Source organism: Hemicordylus capensis, chromosome 4, assembly GCF_027244095.1.
Source record: "Hemicordylus capensis ecotype Gifberg chromosome 4, rHemCap1.1.pri, whole genome shotgun sequence".
Classification (NCBI taxonomy): domain Eukaryota; kingdom Metazoa; phylum Chordata; class Lepidosauria; order Squamata; family Cordylidae; genus Hemicordylus; species Hemicordylus capensis.
In genome coordinates this window covers 174,459,000-174,485,987 of record NC_069660.1, presented here as the reverse complement: position 1 = coordinate 174,485,987, position 26,988 = coordinate 174,459,000, and the positions used below count along the sequence as shown (strand labels likewise).

General features: G+C 43.7%; 1 protein-coding gene across 6 annotated transcripts in view; it reads left to right on the top strand.

Moving 5' to 3' along the window:
• The window catches only part of AFAP1 (actin filament associated protein 1), a 91,622-nt gene that overhangs the window by 17,352 nt on the left and 47,282 nt on the right, over positions 1-26,988 (top strand). For all 6 annotated transcript variants that reach the window (XM_053243180.1, XM_053243178.1, XM_053243179.1 and 3 more), the window contains exons 2-4: positions 13,197-13,325; positions 16,564-16,661; positions 22,418-22,526. In XM_053243180.1, coding sequence (XP_053099155.1) covers positions 13,197-13,325; positions 16,564-16,661; positions 22,418-22,526 — 336 coding nt within the window. The remainder of the gene's footprint in view (positions 1-13,196; positions 13,326-16,563; positions 16,662-22,417; positions 22,527-26,988) is intronic.

Below are 26,988 nucleotides of genomic sequence, written 5' to 3'. Positions count from 1 at the left end.
AATTGCAAAATACACTGTAATATTATATCTGAAGCAAGGCAAATTGAACGTTTGCCTCTACTAGTACCACAGCTGTTTTCTGCAGCCCATTGGCAGCTGCCCTTGCAGACAGACAAGACGTGCCAAATCCCATTGTGGCCATTTCCAGCCACATGCTGATGAAACCTTGCTAATGTTGATGGTAATGGGGAAAATTAATGAGGGATTTTCCTCTACTCCCCTCCCCCATTCTCAATGGCAGAAACAATAGTTATGAATGGAAAGGGTACCTTTTTAGTTATATCTCTAGTGGTCGGTTTTAGCTTTGTTATATAGAAATGTAAAAGCAGCTAGATGTTCAAAAGGCAAGTCAAGTGTGTGATTTTTGTGTGTGGGAGAGGTAAGTTAAAGTGATCAGATAAAACTGTCTGATAGATATTTCAACTTGATAAACTAAAATGGAAGATAAAGATCATTAAAACACCCTAGAAAGTGGAGCAAATGAACAATGTGCATTTGTGGAATTTATCAATTATATGCGATTTTTTTTAAAGGAGGGCAGATGGCAGCTTCTTAATTCTGATATGAGCCTTATTAATTTTCAAGTGAGCAACGGAAGCAGCTGGCAAGATGAGAAAAGCATTCCAGTTTTTGCCCGTGACAGCTTTATCTTTGTTTAGTGTGGTTAGTGATTGCCATTGCCTAAACTAAAGGACTCAGCTGTATGCAGCCTTGATGACAAACTAATGAGAGTCTGGGTACATGGCAAACACTATTTCTATTTTCTACATTTTGAGTGTACAAAAGGGAAATAAGCATTTTATCCACACTTTGTTCAAACTTGCAAATGTGCAAAGTTGCTCCAGGTGACTCATTGTTTTCAGTCTCTTTCCATCTCACTTACTGGATCAGACTAAAGGTCTGTCCAGTTCAATCTAGACTAGTCTAGGCGAGACAAAAGGTCCATCCACCCTGTTTCCCACAGTTGCCAACCAGATTTCTTCTGGAAATTCACATTCAGGCTGTCGCTTCTTCCCAGCGTCTTGTAGCTTAGTTACTATTAGACAATAAGCAACCATATCATGGAGAGCAAACAACCCACATCAGGACCACAGCATGGTGGGAAGGGGGCTTTTACCCTTTGCCCCACTACAGTGGGGTTTGGATTAGGCCCCTCCTTCATGGCTGCTGTTTGCTCCAGGAGCAAAGTCCATTGATGCCACTGGTAATCTCCCCATGGGCAACCATGGGGGGGGGGGATTCAGTTTGGAACTGCAATGGGGGCAAAGAGTTAAACTCACTTTTACCACACTGCAGTTCTGAAATGGATTGATCACCCCTCCACACACAGAGTCGGCTTGAGGACGGGTGGCAGGGTTTGGGCCGTGAGCGGGCTTGAGAGTGGGCAGCGGAGAAGGCTGTGGCAACGTAACTTCCCTACAGACGATCCAGAAGAGTTGCTGGGTGCATGGATCACGTGCCCAGACGGGCCACTGCGGCCCCAGCCAGTGCGGAGCTTCCGGAGCCAGGACACATTGAGGCCCTTCTCACGATTGGTGAGAAGAGCCTGGGGAGGGTTAGCGGGGAGAGCGGGCTAATCAAAGCTAATGTGATCTCTCATCAGGGCTAATCACTTATTTGTTTCCAAAACTTTGGAATGTTTACTCTCACAATGGATCTGGTTGTACATACTGTAGAACAGCAGCAACTCAAAAACATATTTGGCAGCATTTATTATTTGGCTAGACAATTAAGGGGTGAGGATGAAAGAGAGACTCATTCACTACCTAACGTTTTCAAAAGGTGTCCCTCAAAGGCAAAATAAGGACAGTGATTTACCAGGGTAGATACCAAAAGCTTGGAACAGGTGTTCCTTTCAGGTATATTCCATATGGGAGATCACTATTTTTTGGTTAAAGAAATAGTGTATGAGGTTTTATGAGGTTTTAATGTATCAAATATTTAACTGTTGCTTATGCAGTAATTTTCAATTATTTAGTTTGTGTTACTGCTGAGTTCTTAAATTGCCTGTGAATGGCTAGTGGATTAACACTTTATTAATTTCTGAGATGTATTGTTGGAAGCATTCTGTGTGGACATGTAACACTAACTTTCTCTGAAGGCTTTTGCATTGGTTGCTAGCTGAAGGTGCTTGCTCATTGACCTTGAACACATTCCACTTGCTTGGATGGGGGCTGAAGGAAACAGTTTGGCAGTTTGAACAGCCGATGAAAGAACAGCCAGTCTGAATTTTTGCAGCTGGCTGACAAGAAGCAGTCGTGTGGGTTGGGTAGTCTGTTTTTGCTTTACGGGTGGAGGATTTATGCTGTTTTAGGGATAATAGTTGAGGAGGCCATCCTTAACACTGGGTTGTGTACTGAGCATGCTCCAATAGTCAGGACCTGACCTTTTGAACTGTAGGCATAGCTAGCTTCCTGCTTGGAAGCCAGCAAATCCCCAGTTCCAGTCCTGTTTTGCTTCCTAACACAGGGCTACCAAGGAGCTCCTAGCTCCTTGACTCTTTTTTTCTGTGGCTAGCTTTTTCCTCTCCTCTCCTCACCCCCTTAGTGATATGCCAGAAGGGGAAGAAAGTCAACTGTTTGCAGGTGTTTTTTGTTTTTTTTAAAATAAACTGAATCTAAGCCATTTTTTAAATTGAATCTAAACCATTTTTTCCTTTCTCAATTTGGCTCATTGGCATTTGTAAGGTTTGTTTGGTGTTTGCTTTCTGTTTTATGTGGAGGAGAGTTTACAGCCACTTATTGGCACTATGAACCGCTCCCACGCAGGAGCTTTACTGGAGGGCTCGCTCTCTGAGGGTTTGTGCTCTGATACTTGGGGAGGCTCTTCTTCACACGTGCAACTGGGGTTACAGTGAGCTCGTTCCCCTCTCCGTGCCAGGAGTGCTCCACTCTTAACCCTCCAGCCGTCTCTGCTCTGTGCTCGGATAAAGACAAAAAAGCACACCAAAAAGCCACTAAAAAGACGTACCATGCAGAAAAGACCAAGAAGGGTGGTGCCAAGCCTCACAAGCTCCACAAGCCCTCAGTGACTCCCTGGCTCAGTGAACACCTCTTAATTCAGGCAGTTTGCGTGGAGCGCTCTCCTCGCCATTTGCCGCCTGCATCGGAGGTTATTGAGCTCCCGCCTCCCACCAGTGGCCCCATTATGGCGCCTGTTTCTGTGATGCCCAAGGCAACTGTTGCGGTACTTGCAATGATTGTTCCGTCTACCCCACCTTTGGGGCAGCCAATTCTAGTTACGGAGCCCTTGCCATGAGCTCCACCAACCGAGCAGCCACTCCCTCCTGAGCAAGAGCCAGTCTCACCGCTCCTACCAACACAAGATCAGCCTGATAGCTCTGTCAGGTGCCAGTGCGGCCACTCTCCACCTCCTCTGCAGGCACTCACAAACCGTACTCCAGCAGAGGAGTTTACAGCCCACAGGCCCAAGTCTACCTACAGAGATCTTGAGTAGGGTGCCCTTGCCCAACAAGATCCCTTTCCAGGGGAAGGACTGTAGCTCAGTAGTAGGCATCTGCTTTCCATGCAGAATGTCCCAGGTTTGACCCCCAGCATCTCCAGATAGGGCTGGGAAAAACCTGTGTGTGAAATTGCTAAACAGTTACTGTCCATCAATGCAGACACTACTTTAAACAAAAAGAAAAATATTATGAGCACTTTGGGGTCAAGAGATCATTTTAAAACAAACAGAAATGTCCAGACTGGTCATCTTCCCCTGCTTCCAGCCCTGCAAGGAGGGCCATTCCTCCTCATTGGAGCGCAGTCCACCCAGGGAGCCCAAGCGTCCTTGCAGGGCTGTTTCCCTGCCTTCTAAGACCCCCTCCCCTGTCCCTGCCTCCATTCCAATCCCTCCTAATGCCAACCAGATTATTACAGCTCCGGCCAATTCCTTGCCAGCCAAACATCTTCCAGCAGTCTCGACTAATACCGTGCCAATTGTTCCTATCCATCATTCTGAGGACTCTGTCTGATATACCTGGACCAAACAAGGGGGCAACTTTGAGTGATAATAATGTGTCCTCTGATAGGAGGGAGAACTTTCAGCTGAGGCTGCTCCTTCCACCTTAGCAGCCTCCACACGCTTGTTCTCTTCGTATTTTGAGTTCCTGGCCAAAGCCGGTCATGCAATTAATGGTGTGGCACCTGCAGATATTCCTTTGGAATTGTCTTCCCTGGACCAAAACATTTTCCTCTGCTCCTCAGGCCAAACGTCGGTAGTGTCTTTCCCCAAATTGCTTAAGGAAGTTATGTTGGCTTAGTGGTCCGCTACTTCATCCACCAAACCAAACAGTTCTGCTAGGAAGCTATATATTCTGCCTCAGGATGTTTCTTCTCTTATAGCAGCCCCTTCAGTAGACCCTCCAGTAGCCCAACTGGTGTCTCGGGTTGTTGTGGTCCAGGCCTGATTTATATGCTAAATATGCTCATTAGCTAGCATACAAAATTAAGCCTGTCCCATAGTGTCACCAAGTGACCAAGTTCTTTTATGTAGTGACCATGTAGGATCTGGATGCAAGGAAGAAAGGAGATCAAACCAATCCTAAATTATTCAGTGGGCTTTATTGAGTATAAAAGAATAACAACATCAGTCTAACTGAGCAGAAAGCAGAACATTCTATCAGTATTACTAACAGTATTTCAACCCTAGCCAGCACCAATATTCACCCAGTGTTCCTAACTAACACATGTGTGTGTATTAAATCTTCCTAGAGCCTAATACAATTCAGATATAGAAGGAAAAAGGCGGGGGGGGGGGAGGTAAGGAAGGCTGAGGGCTGGCATGGTTTGGGGAGATCAGGAATTAGTAGAGGGACGAGGGGAAAGGAGAAGAAGGGGAAAGGATGGAGGGATCCAAGGCTTGTAGAGGCAGCATATTACCAGGATCAGAGGCTTGAGAACGGTGGATCTTTCAGCTGAAGGAGCGAGGCTTCTGGCTGGAGACAGGAGCTTTTGGATCAAGTATGCAGTTTGCTCAGAGCACCATGGCTGGGGAAGTCTTGACTTTTCACTGCGCAGTGGAAGTCACAGATAATTCCTGTCCATGGACAGAGTTCCTGCTTGTTGCCCCGCGGCTTAGCAGCAAACTCTGGCATTGCTCGTGAGCAGATCTTGTATGTAGGCACAAGATTGCTGACTCTCTGTCCAGTAAGCCTGTTCTTTATAGTTGTATTTTCCTTTGATCTCTCATAGAGTCTATTCAAATCTCCTCATCTTTTCCTGGGTCTCCAAAAGGGGTGACAATGCGTTACCTTCTGGATAATGTCTTTTAATTATTCAGGATATTGGCCAGTCCAGAGAGATCTGAATCTCAACTTCTGTAAACTGTGCGCTTAGAAGGTGGGGGGCATTGCCCAAAGCAAATCTGCATCTCTGAGCTGCAAATGGGCATCTTCTCTTGTCCCAGATTTGCTAGCCTCATCCCAAAAAGGTGTTAAAGTGTCAGTAGAGTAAGAATTAAAGTCTATAGGCGTTTTCTTTGTATGCATCTACCTATGTTGAATTTCTATAGGGAGCAATTGAGTCAATCATTGACAAGGATTAACATAGACTTCTTGCAACAGGAAAGGGGAGATCAGCCTCTGGCCTCTTCCACAGACATTATCTGATAGTGAGTCACATTTTAGCATTTGGATTGTTCTGGCCTGGCTTTTGTGCTTCCTTGAGTACCCATTTCACAATACAATGCTGGATTGCCTCTTCCCTCACAGACCAGTTGAGATCTGGGGTGTCAATTCACCCTGAGTCCAGGCATTAATTCATTTCTTAATATAAAATGAAATCAGACACAGGCCTGAATTCCATATACTTCTGAGTTGGTACCTCTGGGTCTAATATGTTGGGGGGGTGGTGCGTTTCCAACAGGGTGGTGGTGGATAAGGAGGGAGAGGAAGAACTGAGAACACCAGAAGAACGTAAATCTGATTTGTTACTTCATAAGAGTCACACAATGGCAGCCACTGTCATCAAAGCAGTCACCACAAATTTTATTTTTGCCTGGGCCTCGGTTCTTTGGACCAAAGAGTTAGCTCAGTGCATTCCTCCTGAGAATACTAAACTCAGTCAAGGCCTCAACAAGTTGACTAAGGTGGCAGCCCTTATGGCTGATTATAGCCTGGATTGTATTCAGTACACATCATGATCTGTGGCTGCTGGGGTGGCTGTCCACAGATATCTGTGGTTGAAACATTGGCATGTGGATTCTAAATCAAGATTCAACCTAGCTGCTTCCTTTTTTTCCAGTTCCCAGCTTTTCGGAGAAGCCCTTAATCACTGTTCCCTCTAACAGGGATTCCCAGATGTTGTTCATTACAACTCCCAGCATCCCTAGCTTCAGTGGCCTTTGACTGGGGATTCTGGGAGTTGTAGTCAACAACACCTGGGAATCCCTGTTAGAGGGAACACTGCCCTTAATCCTATCTTAGTGAAAACTAAATATAAGAAAAAGGCCTTGGAGAGATTTTTGTAGGCCCTTCCGCCCTACCTACCAGCCTTTTTACTCCTTTCAGAACTTTTCCAGATCCCCCTTCCAGATTCAGCGCAGAGATAACTGTTCTGCCTCCTATAAACCCACCTGGTGTAATCAGTGGCAACAACGAGGAGGTGGAACTTCCAGAAGGCACAGGAACCGCCAGTTCTCCTCAGTGACCTCCCAACCCCAGCATAAACAATGACTGCCCACCAGTAGGGGGCAGGCTTCTCCACTTCTAACCTCTGTGGGAAACCACTACACAAGACCGTTGGGTTATTGCTACCATAGCCAATGGTTATTGTCTGGACTTTCTTTCTCCACCTCACGATCACACTATCCCGATTTCCTTACACAGGAATCTGATCAAACATCTTTGAATGAAAGAGGCCATTCATCACCACCTTCTGATCAGAGCAATCGAACCCATACCATTGACAGAGTTATGGCTCGGTGTTTACTCTCTCTTATTTTTAGTCCCCAAAAAGGATGGTCCTTGGAGGGCGGTCCTCAACCTAAGGCGCCTCAACCACTTCATCAAGAAAAGAAAGTTTTGAGTGGAGTCTCCCCATTCGATCAAGGAGGCAATAGCCCAAGGGGACTTCCTGGTGTCGATAGACCTGTCATACTTACACATTCCCATCCTTCCCCTTCACTGCAGGTACCTTCATTTTTGTTACAGTGGATCCCATTACCAGTATAATGCCCTTCCTGTCAGCCTCTCCTCCACATTGAGTGTGTTCACAAGAATCATGATTGCACCAATAGTGGACCTAAGAACACTGGGTGTCCAGATACACTCGTTTTTGGATGATCTTCTGGTTCAAGCTTCTTCCCTCCAGCAGGTCCAACTACTCTGGGGACTCTCAGGGATCACGGGTTCCTGATAAACTATCAGAAAAGTCATCTCTTGTCTTCTCAACAGTTACAGTGTCTTGGGGCATGCTTCAATACAGTGTGCAGGCTGGTTTCCCTACCATAAGATCAGAAGGAGAAGATCTCATTGTTGATTCGCCTGCTCATTCAGGGCAAGTCTGCAGACCTGATGCTGTTGGCTTAACTACTAGGCTTCATGATCGCTTGTCTGGAGTTCACACCATGGGTTCACTGGTACTCTCGCCCCCTTCAGTGGCTCCTGCTTCCCAAGAGGACATCATGGCTTGTGCACACAAGGAGATCCCTCTCGCCCCAGCTGTGCAACTGTCCTTCCATTGGTGGCTATTGCCAGCCCTGGATCTAGGGCTCCTTCTGACTCCTCTGGAACAGATAATCGTCACTACTGATGCGAGCCTGTCGGGTTGGGGAGCACAGGGCTTGGCCAATATGCCCAGGGCATTCGGTCAACCAGGGAGGCAACACACCATAAATTGGCTCGAGCTTCGTGTGGTTCAACTGGCCCTAATTCAGTTCCTTCCTCTAGTTCGGAAGGCTCACATTCTGGTGCACACCGACAATGTGACAGCCAAATCACACATCAGTTGGCAGGGTGGCACCAGATCACATCCTCTGATGACGGAGTTGGACAAGCTGTTTCATCTTAAAATAAATCTTAATTATTTATACGTTCTTATTTATAATTATAATCTCTCCATATAATCTCTCTCTATAATTCTCCTAAAAGTACCAGTCGCTAATCCTATGTGTGGCAGCTCTCTCGAGAGTTTGCGATCAGCTGCCTGGGGAACAACAACCGAGATGAGGAGATAATGGCAGCAGCGGCTGGCCAGCGGGAAGGAAAAGTGCCACTGGTGGGCAGGAAGGCAAAGAAAAGCCAAGTGCAGAATGGACTGGGGCTGGAGGTGGGGGGGAAGGACAGAGAACAGACTGGGTCTGAAGGGAGGGGGGAAGGAGAAGGGACTGGGGCTGATGGGAGGGGGGAAGGAGAAGGGACTGGGGCTGATGGGAGGGGGGGAAATGACAGGGAGAACTAAGGGTGCAGATGGTCTGTGCCAGATCAGCTAGTCTTATTGATTGATTGATTGATTGTTTTTCTTTGTAAACCGCTTTGGAAACTTTTGTTGAAAAGCGGTATATAAATATTTGTTGTTGTTGGGTGGAACTTCATCTTGAGTACATCATGGTGGAACATCTGCAGGGCACGGCCACTTTGCAAGCCGACTGGCTCAGTTGCCAAAGCATAGATCCGGCCAAATGGTCACTACACCCAGCGGTGTTTCAACAGATTGCGAGGCGCTTCATGCACCCACTCACCCTCCGATGTGGACCGTTTTGCATCTCCCCAGAATCACCCCCTTCCCAGATTCTTTACCAAGTTCTTCCCCTGCAGGCAGAGGCGACAGATGCCCCGGTGGCCCCCAGGCCTTCTCTGTGTTTTTCCTCTGGGCAATTATTACCAAGGTACTCCGAAAGCTTCTCAGAGAATGGGCAGAGGCCATTCTGATTGCATCCCATTGGCCTCAAAGACCTTGGTTTCTGGATCTTCAGAACCTCTTGGTTGATCAGCCATGGCAGCTCCCTCTGTGGCCAGATCTACTGTCACAAGGGCAGCTCCTCCATCCAGATCCTCACTGGCTCCGACTCTGCGCCTGGAAATTGAACGCTCTGTCTTAGCCAAGAAGGGGTACAAGGCAGTACTGAATACTATTCTTGCATCCAGGTGATCTCCAACTAACCGTACTTACCAGGCGACCTGGGCGGCCTTTTCTTGCTGGGCTCGCAGGAAGGCAGTTCATCTACGATTTGCAGGCGTTTTTGAGGTTCTGGTCTTCTTACAGTCGGGGTTAGATACAATGTTGTTTGTAACAGGGATTCCCAGATGTTGTTGACTACAATTCCCGGAATCCTCGGCCAAGGCCATTGCAGCTGGGAATTCTGGGAGATGTAGTCAACAACATCTGGAAACCCTTGTTACAGGGAACACTGATTAGATATGGGGTTACATTCCAATGTGCTTAAATGCCAGACACCCACCCTTTCTTCCATTCTCAGATTTTCAGCTAAGGGTTCCTCCCATTTGCACCCCCATTTATGATGGTTCCTCAAGGGTGCCTCCAGTTTGGCTCCTCCGGTCCCTAGATTCCCATCATGGAGCTTGAACAAGGTGCTTAACACACTCACTCAACCTCCCCTTGAGCCCTTGGCAGACAGCTCCTTGAAGCTCCTCTCTTATAAAGTCCTCTTTCTCACAGCAATCATATCTGCCCAAAGAGTCTCTGAACTGGGGGCTCTCAGTCCAGAAGGAGCTTTGTATCTTCCAGCCAGATGCTGTTGTGCTGAAGACAGATCCTACCTTTCTGCCAAAAATCAACTCTGACTTCCACTGTTCTCAGGATATAGTCCTCCCTTCCTTTTGTCTGTCTCCGGCCCATCCTAAGGAAAAAATCTGGCATACTTTGGATGTATGTCGTGCTCTCTGTGTTTACATTTGATGAACTAAGGCCATTAGACACTCTCTCTGTTTGTTTCATTTCATCAGTTGTCTCTGGAGAATAAGGTGTCCAAAGCTACCTTGTCCAGATGGATAAAAACCTGAATTCAGATTGCTTACAAGACCTCTAATTTTTCTGTTCCTAGGGGAATCACTGCCCATTCTATCTGCAGTGCAGCTATGTCTATGGCATTTTCAGCCATTTTCATGCATTCATAGTTGGACCTTCCTGATTCAATCTGAGTGGGATCTAAAATTAAACTGAGCAGACATCAAAAAATGAGTGAGCATGTGCACACGCTTTAGAGGGAACAATGTTTTCTAATTGAGAGGAGTGAGCTACAACGGATAAAATTGTAACAAGAAAGTGAAGCAGCATGAGGAATTTGGTTGGGTAATTAGGAAGTGAGAGCTCCATGGCAAAAATTGTATTTGGTCATGTGCCTCTTTTTCCTGTGGCATGGATATTCTGCACAAAGGCCCAGCTCAGACATGACAAACCTTTGGCTTGTCCGCCCCCTCTCTCCTGCTCTTCCTTGTGTGTGAAGGGAGGAAACTAGACACTTCCATTTGTGGTTTATTACAAATTGCAGTTTCCCATTGCGTCTAAATACAGAAAATTAACATGTCTGGATATTAAACCAGATGCCATATTGGTTACTGGTTTTGGCATTCCAAACTGCCATCGTCAATGTGCAGCCTGCTATCTCTTAAGAATAGGCTTCCCACTTTTTTGCTGTTAAAATGTTTGTGGTTGAGTGGTTAACTCAGACTTCAACAGACTTATTTGGTTCTAGAAGTTTGCCCCCAAATTTAGGGGTCAAGCTGTCCTCTGCTTCGTGTGTGTGTAGATGGGGCACAGACTCACCACCTGCTGGCGGTAATACTCCCCGCTCCACTGAGGGGACGGACTCACTATGGAAAGCCTGCAGCAAGGCTTTCCATTCACCCACAGCAGTACTCTCTACTCCGTGGGGGTGGGGGTGGACCTCACCTTGCTTGCTGCCTCCTGATCATCCTGATGGACTGGTGATGGACCAGTCCATCACCTCCCTGAGCCAGATAATTGGGACTAAGAAGAGGGGTGAACAAGCAAGACGGGGACGGGTTGCTCCTTCTTCCTCCTGATCATGTTTGTTTGGCTCAGGCAAGCAATGGGCTGATGCAACCAGGAGGAGGGAGTGACCCATCCCCACCTTGCTGGCTTACTACTTCCCTGGTTGCATCCATCACCTGGCTCAGGCACCATGCTTAAATTTTCAGATGCCATGGCTGGCTGGTGCCTAGGAATTGTTGAGCCCTGGTTTAACTTAACCTGGATTCCTCTTAAAAGTATATTGGGGATAGCAACAGTCTTCTCATGATGCTCCTTCTCAAGAGTTGCAAAAGGAATTTTTATCCATGCTGTTAGTAGATCAGGCATTCACGGAGATGGTCTGCTGCTAGCCCCATTTCTCTTTCTGCAGTGGCAGTCAATCATTTTCACAAGGCTGCTAGTTAAAGGCATGCAAATTAAAGTGCAAATGGTGGAGCAGGAGGTCCCTTTCTTTGTGGTTCAGTTCTTTTGCAGAAGAATCCAGCACTGTAGTCACCCAGACCTACGTAAGAGCAGCCCTGCTGGATCAGGCTTGAGGCCTGCCTAGCCCAGCATCCTGTTTCCTGAAGTGGCCTATCAGATGCCTCTGGGAAGCCCACAGGCAAGAGATGAAGGCATGCCCTCTCTCTCTTGCTCTTACTCCCCTGCAACTGGTATTCGGAGGCATCCTGCCTCTGAGTCTGGAGGTAGCCTGTAGCCATCAAGAGGAATATAGGAAGATCTCCGTTAACTTCCTGTAGCAGCTCTGAGATCGGGCCCTGTAAGTTTGGGGGAGGGTAAGAGAAGAAAGAGGTGAAGTGACTGATCTAATGACAGGCCACCTGGTGCGGATGAGTGTAGGGATTGGCCAGTGTGGTGGTGTAATTGAATCACTTCTGCATATATAAGTCTTGCTGCTTACCCTAAGGTAACACTGCAACATCTTCAACCTTTGTATCTAATTAACGGTTGTTCTTCTGGTGCCTTCCTGGAAAATAATCTGATTGCCTTAGGTAGAGAAGTAATGTAAATAAAATTAGGTGGTGAATTTTTACAAGGCATAAATAGTTTTTATGGCCAATAAATCAATCTGCTTCCTAGGAAGAAGACATACTGACCCTGAATTGTAGTGTTATTATATGAAAGCTATCCCTTCTTAATGCATCTGTTCAGGTTCTCTTGTGTTTTGTCACCCAGATCAAATGCCTGCTCCCGTCCTTCCTTTTCCTCTTCATATTCAGGGCAGGTTCAAATGTTACTACCTTCCCCATGTAAGTGCTGCCGGAAGGTTCTTCCCCCCATAGTGTTCTGCATTTAAAGGGCAGCCTCTAAAAGGTTGCCCTTACATGTCCATCCAAATACTTTAACCTTACATATCCATCTAAATACGTGCAGTATTGCTGACAATCAGCAGCTGAAGGGTGTGAGGCTCTCTGTGTAACTCATTTTTCCTGTTTGTACATGGAGCACTAACACAAGGGAAAGGGTTTTAATGGTTAACATTTGAGCCAACTCTGTTTATCCCCATTCTTGGGATGGGAAGTTCCTTATTTCACACTATTCTCCTGATGGTAGCCCAGTGTCTGGAAACATATTGTGCCAAACAGACCTCCTCACAGACATATTCAACAAGAAAAAGGCTATAGTTCTGAATATATATATATACACACACACACACACACACACACACACACACACACACACAACAAGAGCTGCAACTATGAAGTGTGGAATCTCTCTTATACCAGGGGGTTTCCAACCTTGGATCTCCAGATGTTATTGGACTACATTTCCCATCAATAGGAAGACAATTGTGGCTGGGGATGATGGGAGTTGTAATCCAACAATATCTGGGGGCCAAAATTGAGAATCTTATACAGTGTGAAACATATTTTGCTCTAAGAGTGGAACTTCTAATCATATCTCAGTTAAATTCTGGTAGGGTCAGTGAAGACATTGCTTTGGATGCTGGATATACCAATTGGCCATCCTAGTCTGATCCATATAGATATAAGTGTGTTTCCCTCATCGTTGCATGTCCCTGGATTGCCTTGCTTGTTCACGCCAAAAGAGAAACCATGATCCAAGCAGACCCAAATGGCTATAATCTTGGCAGGTGCTAATACCATTTTAACAAGAGGCAGCATTTTTCTTTTATAGTTAGAATTCCATAATGCAGATGGGGCTATACTTGGCAAGAACTAGGCTAAAAACTTCATTTTTAGGCTTAATATATTTATTTACAAGACTTCTGTTTTGTTTCAGCCATGGAAGAATTAATAGTTGAATTGCAACTGTTTCTTCAGCTTCTGGACCATGAATACTTAACATCCACAGTCAGGGAGAAAAAGGCAGTCTTAAATAACATTCTTCTGAGGATACAATCATCAAAAGGTCAGTGTTGGATTGATACTATATGCATGGGGCATATGGGGCAGGGCAAAACAAAAAGTGCTTAATGTGAGGTTTACTTAGGTTCATTTTTGTGTCTTCTGTGCCATCACATGCATGGGTTCTGCACCTGTGCAGAACAACTTCACAATACTCTGCAGCTCCAGCTAGGGAACTGGAACTTTACTTGTGCTCCTGCCTGCTGCTTGAGGGAAGATTTGTAGTCAACTGTGCATACCTGAGTCACCTTAAGTGGCACAGCAGGGAGATGCTTGACTAACAAGCAGAAGGTTGCCGGTTCGAATCCCCACTGCTTCTATATCGGGCAGCAGCGATATAGGAAGATGCTGAAAGGCATCATCTCAGACTGTGCAGGAGGAGGCAATGGTAAACCCTCCTGAATTCTACCAAAGAAAACCACAAGGCTCTGTGGGCTCCAGGAGTCAAAATCAACTTGACGGCACACTTTAGCTCTTAGTGCATGCCTCAAGGATGTGTGTCTTCCTGTTCAGTTCTCTTTAGACTATTATTTAAGCAGCAGCTCAGTTCTGTGAGTTTCCACAAAGCAAACTTTAATATCTTTTTGTGGTAGGGAATTTCCTTTTTCTGTTTATTTTTGTTTTGTTTTTCATTTAGCAGGGCACTGGCCCTGTTCATATTTACTGTGGGTTAGGGTTTTTCCTTCAGTTTAAAAAAAAAACATGACTCCTATGATCATCCGCATAACCATCTGCCATTGATCTCTCAGCAGTGGTATCTTCAGTGAGATCATACAGAGCTTGCTCATCTGCTACAATTCCTACAGTATTACAGGTCTTGTCCCACTGACTTCCATGGTACAATTCTCATCCACACCTGCATCTTTAGTGCTGTCATCCTCTTTAGCACTTCAGTCAGAACAGTCTCTTTCTACACACTACAACCATTTGTGCCTCCCATGTTATTTGTTCAGACCACCAATAGGATGACAGCCATTGCTATAAGCACCAGAGCCCCCTCCATCATGGGTGCTTCCAGCTCAGACCAGCTACCATTACTCATCAGATCATGGAAAGCTATGGCATCTGTTAGTCCCAGTGCTGACACTGTGCTTGTACTTGGTCTCCAAGAGGTCCTTTGCTTATTTCTTTAGGTGGTTTCTAAGCTGCCTTTCATTATAGAATCCCCTGAGAAAAGCACAGAAACAGCCACAAAAGCAATAAACTCCTGCAGAGCTATATCATGTTGCCTGCACTGAGCAGGGGGTGGGATTAGAAGATCTCCAAGGTGGTCGTATGCTCCCAAATGGATTTGATCCAGTTACTTGTTGCATATCATTTAAGTCTGATTGCTTCTTCCTCAAAATGACACCTTGCAGCTGTGTCTGCCTTTTTACTTGTTTTTATTGTTTTGTTGTAAACCGACAGAGACTTGGGTTTTGGGCAGTATACAAATATTTATTTATTCAATTTATATACCGCCTAGTAGAAAAATCTCTAGGCATTGTACAAAATTAAAACATAAAATATAACACATTCACAATACATAAAAAGATAAAAATCATAATAGATTAAAACACATTAAAATTTAAAAATTGAGTCTCAGTTGAAGCCTTGGGAAAACAGGTAGGTCTTCAGGGTCCTCCTAAAAGCAAACCAGGAAGGAGATGCTCTTATTTCAGCAGGGAGCATGTTCCAAAGCCCTGGGGCAGCCGCAGGGAAGGCCCAGTCTGTTTTAAATATGTTAAATAAACAAACAGAAAGCCAACTACTTTTCTTCCACTACCTTGATTAAATGCTTTTTTAAAAGGCCTCATGGCCTATTTCGTTCCATTAAAGCCTCTGCTCTGGCATGGAGTTTTTCTGGTTAATGCGTAAGCACTTTGTGTCTTGTGGTCTCTGCCTTCTGTCTTTCAAAATAGCCATCCTAGACATTTCTGACAAAAGGGCAGATAATTATTCTTGTTAACTAAGACAAAGTGAATATAAACTTGTGGTGCATGCTCAGATAAATCCTGCCATGTGTAAAATTCGTTGTGTTTGGAGCCATTCCATTCTAATCTCTGTGGCCCTTTTGTCTTATTCACAATTTCTGATATCAGTATAGTCGTGATCTGGAGTTTTTTTCACTCTTCTTAAACAGCAGGAGAAAAATCAATAGTGTTTAACTTAAAAGAGTATAATTGAAAACTTGAATGGTGATAGTAACTTATTTATTAAGTTGTCTGTAGTAGATAGGGAAAAACAAAATGGTCTTGGGAAATCAAAATATCTGCTGTGGGATCTGGAAGGCAGTGGTTTTTAAACATGTGGTCTCATAGATCCCAGCAATGCATTTTCCCCCTCATCATGCACTGACAGAAATTAGCCATAAATTTTCAAATTTGGTTAAGTGGCTTCACATCTGAAGTCTAAAATCCCCACCTGCTGGATTGTGTGAGGTTTATGTGTATGTGATAGCAGAAAATGCTTCCCTTGTTATCCTGTTAGCTAAATAATGCCAGTTGTCGGAATGACTGAGAGGCATGTGAATGGGCAAGAGAATATCTGATATTCTGTAAAACCAGATGTGATTGCTGGTCTTGTGGTAGCAAGCATGAATTGCCCCCTTTGCTAAGCAGGCTCCACCCTGGTTTGCATGGGAGACATGATATTCCCCTATTCACTTAATAGGTCTGTGCACTGTTCCCTCTAAGGTGTGTGTACACTCACAAGTTTTTGGATGTCTGCTCAGTTCATTTTAGATCCCGCTCAGGCTGAATCAGGAAGGCCCCATTCTGAATGCAGGTATGCACACACCACCTTGATACTGCCACCCAGAACAAAACTCATTCCGCACAGAGATGAAAAAAATTAGAAGGACCACTGGGTCTGTGTCCTCAGGTTTCTTAAGATAAGACCAGAAAACTTGTTGGTTGGGATCCAAAGTGCCTGTTCTTTCACAGAGGCTCTTCAGCTTATGTCTTTCAGTGACTACCTCCTGCGCCCCCTAAAATGTTCCCTTCCAAGTTCAGAGGCCCTACAGAGAAGCAGCCCTATGCCTCACGAGGAGCTGCCACTGATCATGACCTCCTATGCAAGCACTCACAGGCATCTCTGAATCTCAGTTATTCTCTACACCTTCCCATTTTGAGTGCCAAGAGTCTCCTATTGTACAAATACATGCTGTTGGGTGTTTGTGTTTTCAGAATTCTGAAAAAGTTTGCAAACAGGTTATGTGAGCTGAAAAACATTGTTTTAAATAGTGTGTGTTTCCCCATTAGATTTTGAGGTAAAAGAAAATGTACAGAAACAAGAAGTTGCCAATAGCTTACCTGCTCCTCCTCAGATGCCTCTGCCAGAGATCCCTCAGCAATGGCTGGTAAGTTTCTTAACTATTTCCCAACAGAGAAACAATATTTTCCCCATGTTTTTTAGAGTGAAGTTTTGAAATATATGTATTTTAATTTGCGATCTGCCCTTCCTGAGAGGCTGGGTAGATAAATACTCAGAAGGAATATTAAAATAACACCTGACCTTCTTTGAGGAAAAAAAAGAGATAAGTTAATAAGCTCATCTCCGGGAATATTGAATGAATTTGTGGTTTTACATAAATATATATATATATATACTGCGCGCGCTTTCTCTCTCGCGCGCTCTCTCTCTCTCTCTATAATATAATGTATATTATACACACACACACACACACACAGAGCTATATACTGCTATATACAAATATATATATACTGCTATATACTGCTTCTGCAGAATGCAGTCTCCCTATTTTCTGTAAGATAAAATATTTCAAAATTCTCAACAGATAACATAAAATATCTCCAGGATCACATTATCCCAGGAAAAAAAGCGGGGTGGGGTGGGGTGGCATAGCTGGGGATGGAGCTGTAGCTCAGTAGTAGAGCATCTGCTTTGCATGGAGAAGATCCCAGGTTCAATCCCTGGCAGCAACTCCAGGTAGGACCAGGAAAGAGTCTTGCCTGAAACCTTGGAGAGCTCCTGCCAATCAGTGCAAACAATACTGAGCTAGATGGACCAGTGGTATAAGGCAGCTTTCTATGTAACTAAAAAAAACTATTTTTAAAATAGAAAAACAATATATCTCCAGGCCTGCTTGTGTTGTATCTCAAGACAGGCAGTGGGTGCACAATACATTAATAGGATTCTGTTAATGTGCCGCCTACTCCACTGCCTAACAGTCTTCCTCCCCGAGCTACTTTAGGTGGTCTTGAATGTGGTGTTAAGGACCCTGAGGCTGTTAGTCCTGGGGAACTTTAACGTCCACACCAAGGCCACCTTTTCTGGTTCAGCTTAGGATTTCATGTCCTCCAGGATGACTATGGACTTGTCTCACTTGATATCTAGTTGCAGATACGTGGCAGGACATGCACTCAATTTGGTCTTTTAGTCATCAGAGGATGGTGGGTGCTCCAAGGGTTTTTTTAGGAGGATTTAATACTGTTGTCATGGATGGATCACTATCTGTTGAAGGCTGGGTCATTAACCTGGGCTTATGGGAGGGCTCTGTAAGGGGGTTACCCGCTTGAGAGTAACCGGGCTCGCCTGTGAGCCTGGTGTTTCTCATGTTCTCCAGAAAGCGGGCTAGGCACCCTTAGCCCGCCTTTTGGCAATCATGAGAATCGCCTCTTAGCCTCTTGCTACATCCTCCCAGTGCTGCTCTGGATGTCAGCCATTGTTTTGATAGTATTTAACCCTATACAGGTGAAGTCACATCTACCAACATGTCAAGATACCTGTTGGAGATGTGGGAGTATTGGGACAAAACTCATTCATGTTTTCTGGAATTGCTCCCAAATAAAATCTTTTTGGATTTACTGACTGCTGCCAGACTGGTATTTACTAAAAATGGGAAAGATCTGAATCCATCAACTTGGCAAAAGTGGTTATTCAAGGTATGGGATATAATGTGCCTAATTAAATTAGTTACTTATATCAAAAGAGAAGGAAGACAAGCAGAAAATAAAGTTATTCATAAATGATCTCTCTTTATCAATTACTGGAATGATAAAGTGCAGGATAATGCATAGCCATTTGTGTGCTAGGAAAGTTTTAAGATATGTTAAAGATACAGCATTATGCATGTATTATGCATGCAAATATACATACACATATTCTGGATGTTAGTTTGTGTGAGTATAGTGGCAGCAGCCTTTATTTGTTTGTTTGTTTGTTTGTTTAACATATTTTTATACTGCCCAAAACTCACAAAGCAAACTAACAGAAGAAGTTAAAACATTAGTTAAAATAAATGACAACAAAAATTAAAACATTAATTAAAACAAAATAAATGATACTGTAAAAGTTAAAACATTACAACAATTTCAATTTTAAAACAACATCTTAAAACAATGTTAAAACTATTAAAACAATATTTAATTAAAAGCCTAGGTGAATAGATGCATCTTTAAAGACTTTTAAAAAGTTGTCAGAGACGAGGAGGCTCTTATTTCAGCAGGGAGTGTGTTCCAAAGCTTTGGGGCAGCAGCGGAGAAGGCCCGTCCCTGAGTAGCCACCAGACGAATCGGTGGCAACTGCAAATGGACCTCTCCTGATGATCTTAATGGGTGGTGGGGTTCATAATGTGAACAGTGCTAATCCCCCTGCATTGCTGCACTGCTGTAGCCATTGCAGACAGTCAAACAATATGTTTCCAGTGTAAGGAGCACTTCCGTGGTGTGGCTGAGTTCCTTGAAGTATTTGCACTCTTGCACAAAAGTGCAAGACCACCTGAGCTTTGCTTCGAGCCTGCAGCAACACGGAGGTATTACCACCGCCTATGTCAGGCTGCTCTGAATGTTGGCCAGTGTCTGTGTGTATATACATATATGTATTTCCAAATCTTACTGGGTGTGTGTGCACTAAAAACCCATATTAGGAAAGAAAAGGAGGAAAAAAACATAAAATAACACTCAGTGTTTTAATAATTGATTTAAACTTCTAAAACAAATCCAACAAAACATTCTCCAAAAACAAATTGATAACAGTTAAAATCATAGCTACTGATCCTTTTCATGTCTCTCCCCACCCCATGGGAACCATTCAAAGATCTCTTCATTTAATCTCTACAGGTATAATAATTTAATTCTGTTCCAGAACCTTATACAATTCTGGAAAGGCATTTCTCTCCCAGCTAACTCATATGCTCGCTTTTCTTCTTATCTATGTAGAACATGAAAGTATATTCACTAGTATTATTTGCCATACCTTTCTTCCCTACTTGTCTCTGAATGGAGTAATTTGCCTCTTTCAATTTTTAGCCAAAAGTATCCTTGATGCAGTATACCTACCAGTTGTGTATGTTCATACTTAACTAGAGCTGAAATAAATGTATGTGTTAAACGTACTCCAAATTCTGCTTAAGTATTCAGTGTATATCTATATTGGATATCATGCAATATTTGATTTTAGTCTTTCATAACTGAGAGATGATATTTTGCAATAGTTGATAGTTGATATGCAAAGATTTCATGAAGAATTGGGATGCAACAGGTAAATTCAAGAAAGTTTAGATAACTTTTATGTCTAATATAACTGTTTCACCCAGACACTTCTTATGTGCCTTCTGAAGGGGTAAAAGTACATTTCACAACCATGGATTGACCTTTGTTTCACCACTATCCTGAAACAGGTCATGGCATCTCTTCAGTTTGGCAAGAACCTATAACACCAAATCTATCTTCATTTAGGCCTAGCTAGCTAGCTATTCTGGAGTCCATGTTGCATCTGCTTTTGTTGATAACTGTGAGGCGCTTCAAACGTTTAGTATGAAGTACTGTTAGGGTTTGTACAGGGAGAGTGGGCTTAGCCCGGTTAGGGTTAGTGCGTGGGGCATCCTGGAGAGACTCCTGAGACCAGGAGGCTTGTTGGAGCCTCCCGGCAGGGGTCTCCTCAAGAGTTGTCACGGCGTGAAGCTGCGCCGCAGTGTCTCATGACCGCAAATATGCAGTTAACAGAGCGAGCACTCAGTTAACCTTGTTTAAGGGGAGGGGTTCCTAGGCGGGCTAGCCACCATGGAACCACTGGGCTTGCGGCGGAGCCTGGTGGTTCTAACGATCACTAGAACCCGGTCTGGGATCCCTTAGCCCAGTTTCTAGTGATCACCAGAATAGCCTCATTAAGTGGAATAAACCTGAGAGACGACCTTGTTAAAAAAAAAATGTTAGTTGTTTTTCCATTTTACCGAATTGTTTTTTTTAAAAGGCTGTTTATAGCTGTTTGACTGTTAATTGTGAGAGCGTTCTATTAAATTTTACATTGCATTATAGACAGCCCTCTCTATCAATCACATCTAGTAATCTGGTTACTGTGATAAAATATTTTGTAATCCCCCCCCCCATGATTACATTAAAATCCTATCTTTGCCTAACTCTGCGGGGCTGTCTCCACTAGCCCGATTTTCTTCGATCGTGAGAACCACTAGGCTCGGCTGCGAGCCCGGTGGTTCTAGAGCGGGTAACCCGCTCAAGAACTCCTGCCCTAAAACCAAGTTTGCTGAGCGAGCGCTCCGCAAACCTGTTTTTGAAGATTGTGAGTAGCCGTGGCGTGGCTTCGCAGCACACCTCACAAGGAGACCCCCCGAGCACCCAGGGCTCCCTCTCCACCTGTGTGCGTAGAGAGCGGGCTTAGCCTGCTCTCCCTGCTCACCACCCCAAACCGGGTCTCACTGATCGTGAGACCCAGTCCTGCATTTATTCATTCAGGAATTGGGAATTCTTTCTTTTACTCCCAATCCATTAATCAATCATTTTATAAGGAATGCTGTCCATAAAATTATAGACAATTCCTTATTTATTTATTTATTAAACTTCTCTGCCGCCCAAACTTTCGTCTCTGGATGGTTAACATAAAAACAATTAAAACACATATAAAAGTTAAGTTATTGAGTTATTCAGTAGTTATTCTTGAGTTATTCTTACTAATTTCTATCAATTGTTGCATAATTCTTAAAGCAGCTGAATGATATTTTGTTATATTTAGGATTGCCATTCTTCCTTCTAAGGACTCTTGCTTAATTGCCATCTTTCTCACCTTGCGGATTTTATGATATGTATATGACAAATATTTATATACCACTTTTCAACAAAGTTCCCAAAGTTGTTTACATAGATATAAATAAATAGTATTCATTATTCCAAATGAAACTGTTCATAATTGATTGAACCTGCTACTACTGCTCTGCTGCTGCTTATATACGACTTTTCAGCAAAAATGGTTTTCAAAGCGGTTTACATAGAAAAAGAGTAATAACAACCTGATTTTGCTTATTTTGTGATCAGTAAAGTTAATTATCTTAAAAAACTGGCAAAACCTTCATTTTTACTGTAACCCTCTGACCCTTTCAGAAAATATTGCTTGGACCATCTCTGAAAGTCTTGCAGATCTTAGTTATCAATATCATTGGATCCATATTAAAATTGTTGTGCCGTTGAGTCTGTTTCAATTCCTGGAGACCACAGAGTCCTGTGGTTGTCTTTGGTAGAATACAGGAGGGGTTTACTATTTCCATTTCCCACGTAGTATGAGGTGATGCCTTTCAGCATCTTCCTATATCTCTGCTGTCCAAAATAAATGTTTCCCATAGTCTGAGAAACATTAATAAATTGGACAGGTCTAATTAGGTAATTTTATTTCTGAATTAACATACTTTATTTCAGTTCGGAATTTCTAAATAATCTGTTTTTACTGAAGGCTTGGTATTAATACCCCAAGATTCAGATTTTCTTGATTAATTAGAACTAGAATATTTCCTGAATTCATTTAAGGTAGTCCATTTCTTTCTTAATTCACATGGTTCATAATGTTTGCTGGCATCTAATTTATATCCTATCATTTGATGTAAAAGGTTTCTAGGTATAACTCTGTGCTGCTAAGTTACTTGGTAGAATGTTCAGAATTTCCTTTTTAGGTATTATTGCCATCATTGGAGAACAACTTTAATCTTCTTGGGAGCAGGGTTGTCTGTAATGGTTTTACAAAAAAACAGCTCTGATAATCCATTGGAGATTTCTTAAAGAAGAAACACCATTCTGAACACCAAGGAAACAACATTTCTTCTTAATGATGCTATTTTGACTGTTGTTTAAATTATTTTCTCCCATTTAGCCACCAGATAATGGGCCTCCACCATTACCTTCCTCATCCCTTCCTGAAGGTTACTATGAGGAGGCAGTGCCACTGAGTCCAGGAAAGGCTCCTGAATATATTACATCCAGTAAGTAAAATGTATGCCTAAGACTGTAGTTTTATGCTCTAAGAGCACTTTCACTGCTTTTAGAGCGTAAAATCAAAGACAGATAATTCACAAGTTAAACTCTATGTATAAAACAGATCATATCTGATTTTCCATGACATTTGTTAGAAGGGTTGGCTGCCTAGTGCTAATCTTGTGATACTATTTCAGAATTTATCAATACTTCAGAGTACTGCTTTATCGGTAATAATTATTAGGGCTATGCATTACCAGAAAGATCAGAATCATGTTGGATCCAGTACATAGGAAACCAGCTTACAGTCCCAAAGTACTGCAGAGCCCTGACATTGGCCCGATGCAGTGCCTTGTGCACAGCTGTGATGGAAGGGAGATACCAAAGAATTCCATATGGAGAGCGTATTTGCCCCTGTGGCTCTGGTGAGATTGAAATGACGGCTCATGTACTCTTGTACTGTCACTATTATCGTGATATTTTGCATAAGATCATCTCTTCAGATATTAGCTTATATCCAGGCTGTACTGATTCCTTTTACCTAAATTTCCTCTTAGCAGATCAGAATGACGCTAGATCTTATAATATGTCTAAGTTCTGCCTTATAGCTAGGAAAATTCGTTTAGAGCGCATTAAGAATTAAATATTCTAAAGCCTATATGTATGTTGCCTCCACCCGCTGGATATGTTGCTGCCATACATGTAGAATAAAATATGGTATGAGATTTAACACTGCTCTGCATTAATTACATAATTTTGCTGTCTTGCTACCTTTAATACTCAGTGTCATTCTGTTATTAGTATTAACTTTTATATACAGTTTCATTTTTCATTGTTTTAACTTTTAGCTTCTTCTACTTATTATACTAAGTAATTCTATAGACGTTTTATTATTTTGTAGGAGTAGATAGTTTGAACCGTTTTTGTCTATTTTGCTGTTTTGCTGGTCAAAGACTGAAATAAAGGCTGTGCTATGCTACGCAGTACATAGGAAGCTGCCATAGCAGGAGTCAGACCATTGGTCTATCTAGCTCAATATTGTCCTCACAGACTGGCAGCAGCTCCTCCAAGGTTGCAGGCAGGAATCTCTCTCAGCCCTATCTTGGAGAAGACAGGGAGGGAACTTGAAACTTCTGATCTTCCCAGAGCGGCTCCATCCCCTGAGGGGAATATCTTACAGTGCTCAGACTTCTAGTCTCCCATTCATATGCAACCAGGGTGGGCCCTGCTTAGCTAAGGGGACAAGTCATGCTTGCTACCACAAGACCAGCTCTCCTCTCCTAGACCAGCTCTCCTCTGAATCTGTCTGAATCAGGTTGACAGTGCATCAGGGAATGCCCTCATCTAAACAATCTAGCACAGGTGCATCAGATTGATTTGATGAATTGGAGATGGGGGTCCTTATCTGTCAGCAGTGCAATAGACTCTGTCTTGTAAATGAGAAATACTGCTGCCTATATAGATAACAGCAGTGGGGTTTAAAAACTCTACTTTCCCCCCAGCAGGCAGACCATAATGCCACAGGAAGGAAGCAACACCATGGTGCTGCTTCTTTTCCCTGCAGTATTACCTGGAAAAAATGTCCACTCCTGTTGGTTCAGGGCAGCTGTTTTTTCTCCAGTAATGTGTGGGGGAAGGGATGCAGTGTTATCACATTGCTTTCTTGCTGGGTGGGGAAGAGGGTTTTTTTAATCCTACTTGCTGCCTGGAGGTAGGAGCGTTTTTAAGTTACAGAACTGGAGGACAGCCCATTGTGCTGCTGACAGATAAGGCCCACTCCCTGCACCAATCCAATCTGATTCAGGGTTATCGGACACTCTTATATTGGATTGGACCCTATTGGTCATTTTTTTCATTATATCTGATCCATTGAAAAATTGTCCAATAAGGTCCTGCATCAAATCGGATCCAATTAATGACCTAATTCAATGTACTACCCTAATAATTATTTGTGTTTATTGCAGACTGTTGGAAGTGTTCCTTCTGGTCTGTCTTGCTCTTATATTTAGTAGTTAAATTGCATAATTATTTGTTACTTGTGACTTTGTCAAGCTAGAACACAGAATTCTCACAAATAACTAGTTATAATGAATTAATGGTTCATTTTTAGCCTTCTTTCCTTATGCCTGGACTGATTTGGACCAAATTTGGTATAGTTGTAGTGACACATAGGAACACCTCAGCGGCATAGTTTGTGATGATGTTATCCCACCCAATTCAAGATGGCTGATGCATGAACGTTTGAGGTGAAAGTGAGTTAACTTGTGAAGATGGTAGTCTGGTTAAGGTTGGACTCACAATCCCACCTCCACATGGGCGGAGGGCCCATTAGGACGGTCCACCTGAGAAGGTTACTGGATCCAATAGGATTCCAAGAAGCCTTGGAGGGATTTAGTGTTGGCTCTGCTGGTGACCCTGTTGACACTATGGTGGAGAATTAGAATAATCAACTCACCATGGCAGTGGACACGATTGCTCCTAAGCATCCTCTCCAACCCGCTTTGAAACTGGCCCCTTGGTATATGGAAGAACTACAGGGGCTGAAGCAGCAAGGTAGATGACTAGAGTGCAAGTGGGGGAAGACTCTACTCGAATCCAACAGATTATTACATAGAGAGCATTTGAAAAGCGATTATTTTCCTCCCGTATTGCATCTGCAAGTTCACATCCGGTGGAGTTGTTCAGGGTCGTGAAGGGGATAATGTGCGCCCCTTCCCCCTTGAATCGGTACTTAGAACCAACAATTACTCGCTGTGACATTTTTAATGAGTTCTTTGTGGATAAAATCTCTCATATTCAGGCCGAATTAGATTCAAACTCTACAATTGTTTCAGAGTCTGATGCCGAGGTGTCCAGCAGCTCCTTTTATGTGATGATCCTGGATCAGTTTCAGTTCGTGACTTCTGAGGAAGCAGACAAGTTGCTTGGAATGGTGTGGCCTACCACCTACCTTCTTGATCCTTGCCCGACATGGCTTCTACTATCTGGCAGGAAGGCTGTTGTAGAGGGTCTGGTAGAAATTATAAATGCTTCTCGGTGTGGGGAGGATGCCTCTTTGTCTTAAGGAGGCAACCCGTAGACCTCTTCTGAAGAAGCCTGCCTTGGATCCCTCAGAGTTAAATAATTACAAGACTGTCTACAACCTTTCATGGCTGGGCAAGTTGATTGAGAAGGTGGTGGCCTCCACCTTCCCACTAGGCGGTCTTGGAGGAAACTGATTATCTAGACCCATTTCAAACTGGCATTTGCGCAGGCTATGGAGTGGAAACTTCCTTGCTCGGCCTGATGGATGATTTCCAGTTGGGAATTGACAGAGGAAGTGTGACTCTGTTGATCCTTTTGGATCTCTTGGGGGCTTTTGATACTATTGACCATAGTATCCTTCTGGAACATCTGAGGGGATTGTGGGTGGGAGGTACTGCTTTGCAGTGGTTCCGCTCCTACCTCACGGGCAGATTCCAGATGGTGTCACTTGGAGACTGTTGTTCTTCCTATGGTATCCCTCAGGGCTCCATATTGTCTCTGATGTTGTTTAACATCTACATGAAACCGCTGGGAGAGATCATCAGGGGATTTGGTGCAGGGTGTTATCAATATGCTGATGACATCCAAATCTATTTCTCCATGTCAACATCATTGGGAGAAGGCATAGCCTCCCTAAATGCCTGCCTGGAGGCAGTGATGGGTTGGATGAGGGATAACAAACTGAGGCTGAATCCAGATAAGATGGAGGTACTTATTGTGCAGGGTTGGAACTCTGGAGACGATTTTGATCTGCCGGTTCTGGATGGGGTCATGCTCCCCCAGAGGGAACAGGTATGCAGTCTGGGGCTGCTTCTGGATCCAAACCTCTCCCTGGTGTCCCAGGTTGAGGCAGTGGCCAGAGGTCCTTTTTATCAGCTTCGGCTGATATACCAGCTGTGTCCATTTCTTGAGACGAACAACCTCAAAACAATAGTACATCTGCTGGTAACCTCTAGGCTGGATTACTGCAATGCACTCTATGTGAGGCTGCCTTTGTACATAGTCTGCAAACTGCAGTTGGTTCAGAACACGGCAGCTAGGTTGGTCTCTGAGTCATCTAGGAGAGACCATATTACTCCTGTGTTGAATGAATTGCACTGGCTATGTTTCCGGGCAAAATACAAGGTGCTGGTCATTACCTACAAAGCCCTAAACAGCTTAGGCCCTGGGTATCATCAAGAACCCCACCGCCCATTGAGATCATCAGAAGAGGTTTGCCTGAGGCTGCCGCCAACTCACCTGGCGGCTACTCGGGAACGGGCCTTCTCCATTGCAGCCCCTGGACTTTGGAATAAGCTCCCTGTTGAAATAAGAGCCTCCCCATCTCTGGCAGCATTTAAAAAGGCACTAAAGACATATTTCTTTACCCAGGCTTTTAATTAGATTTATAGTTTAATATAATTTTAATACTGGGCTTTAAATGTTTTTAATCTTGTAAATGATTTT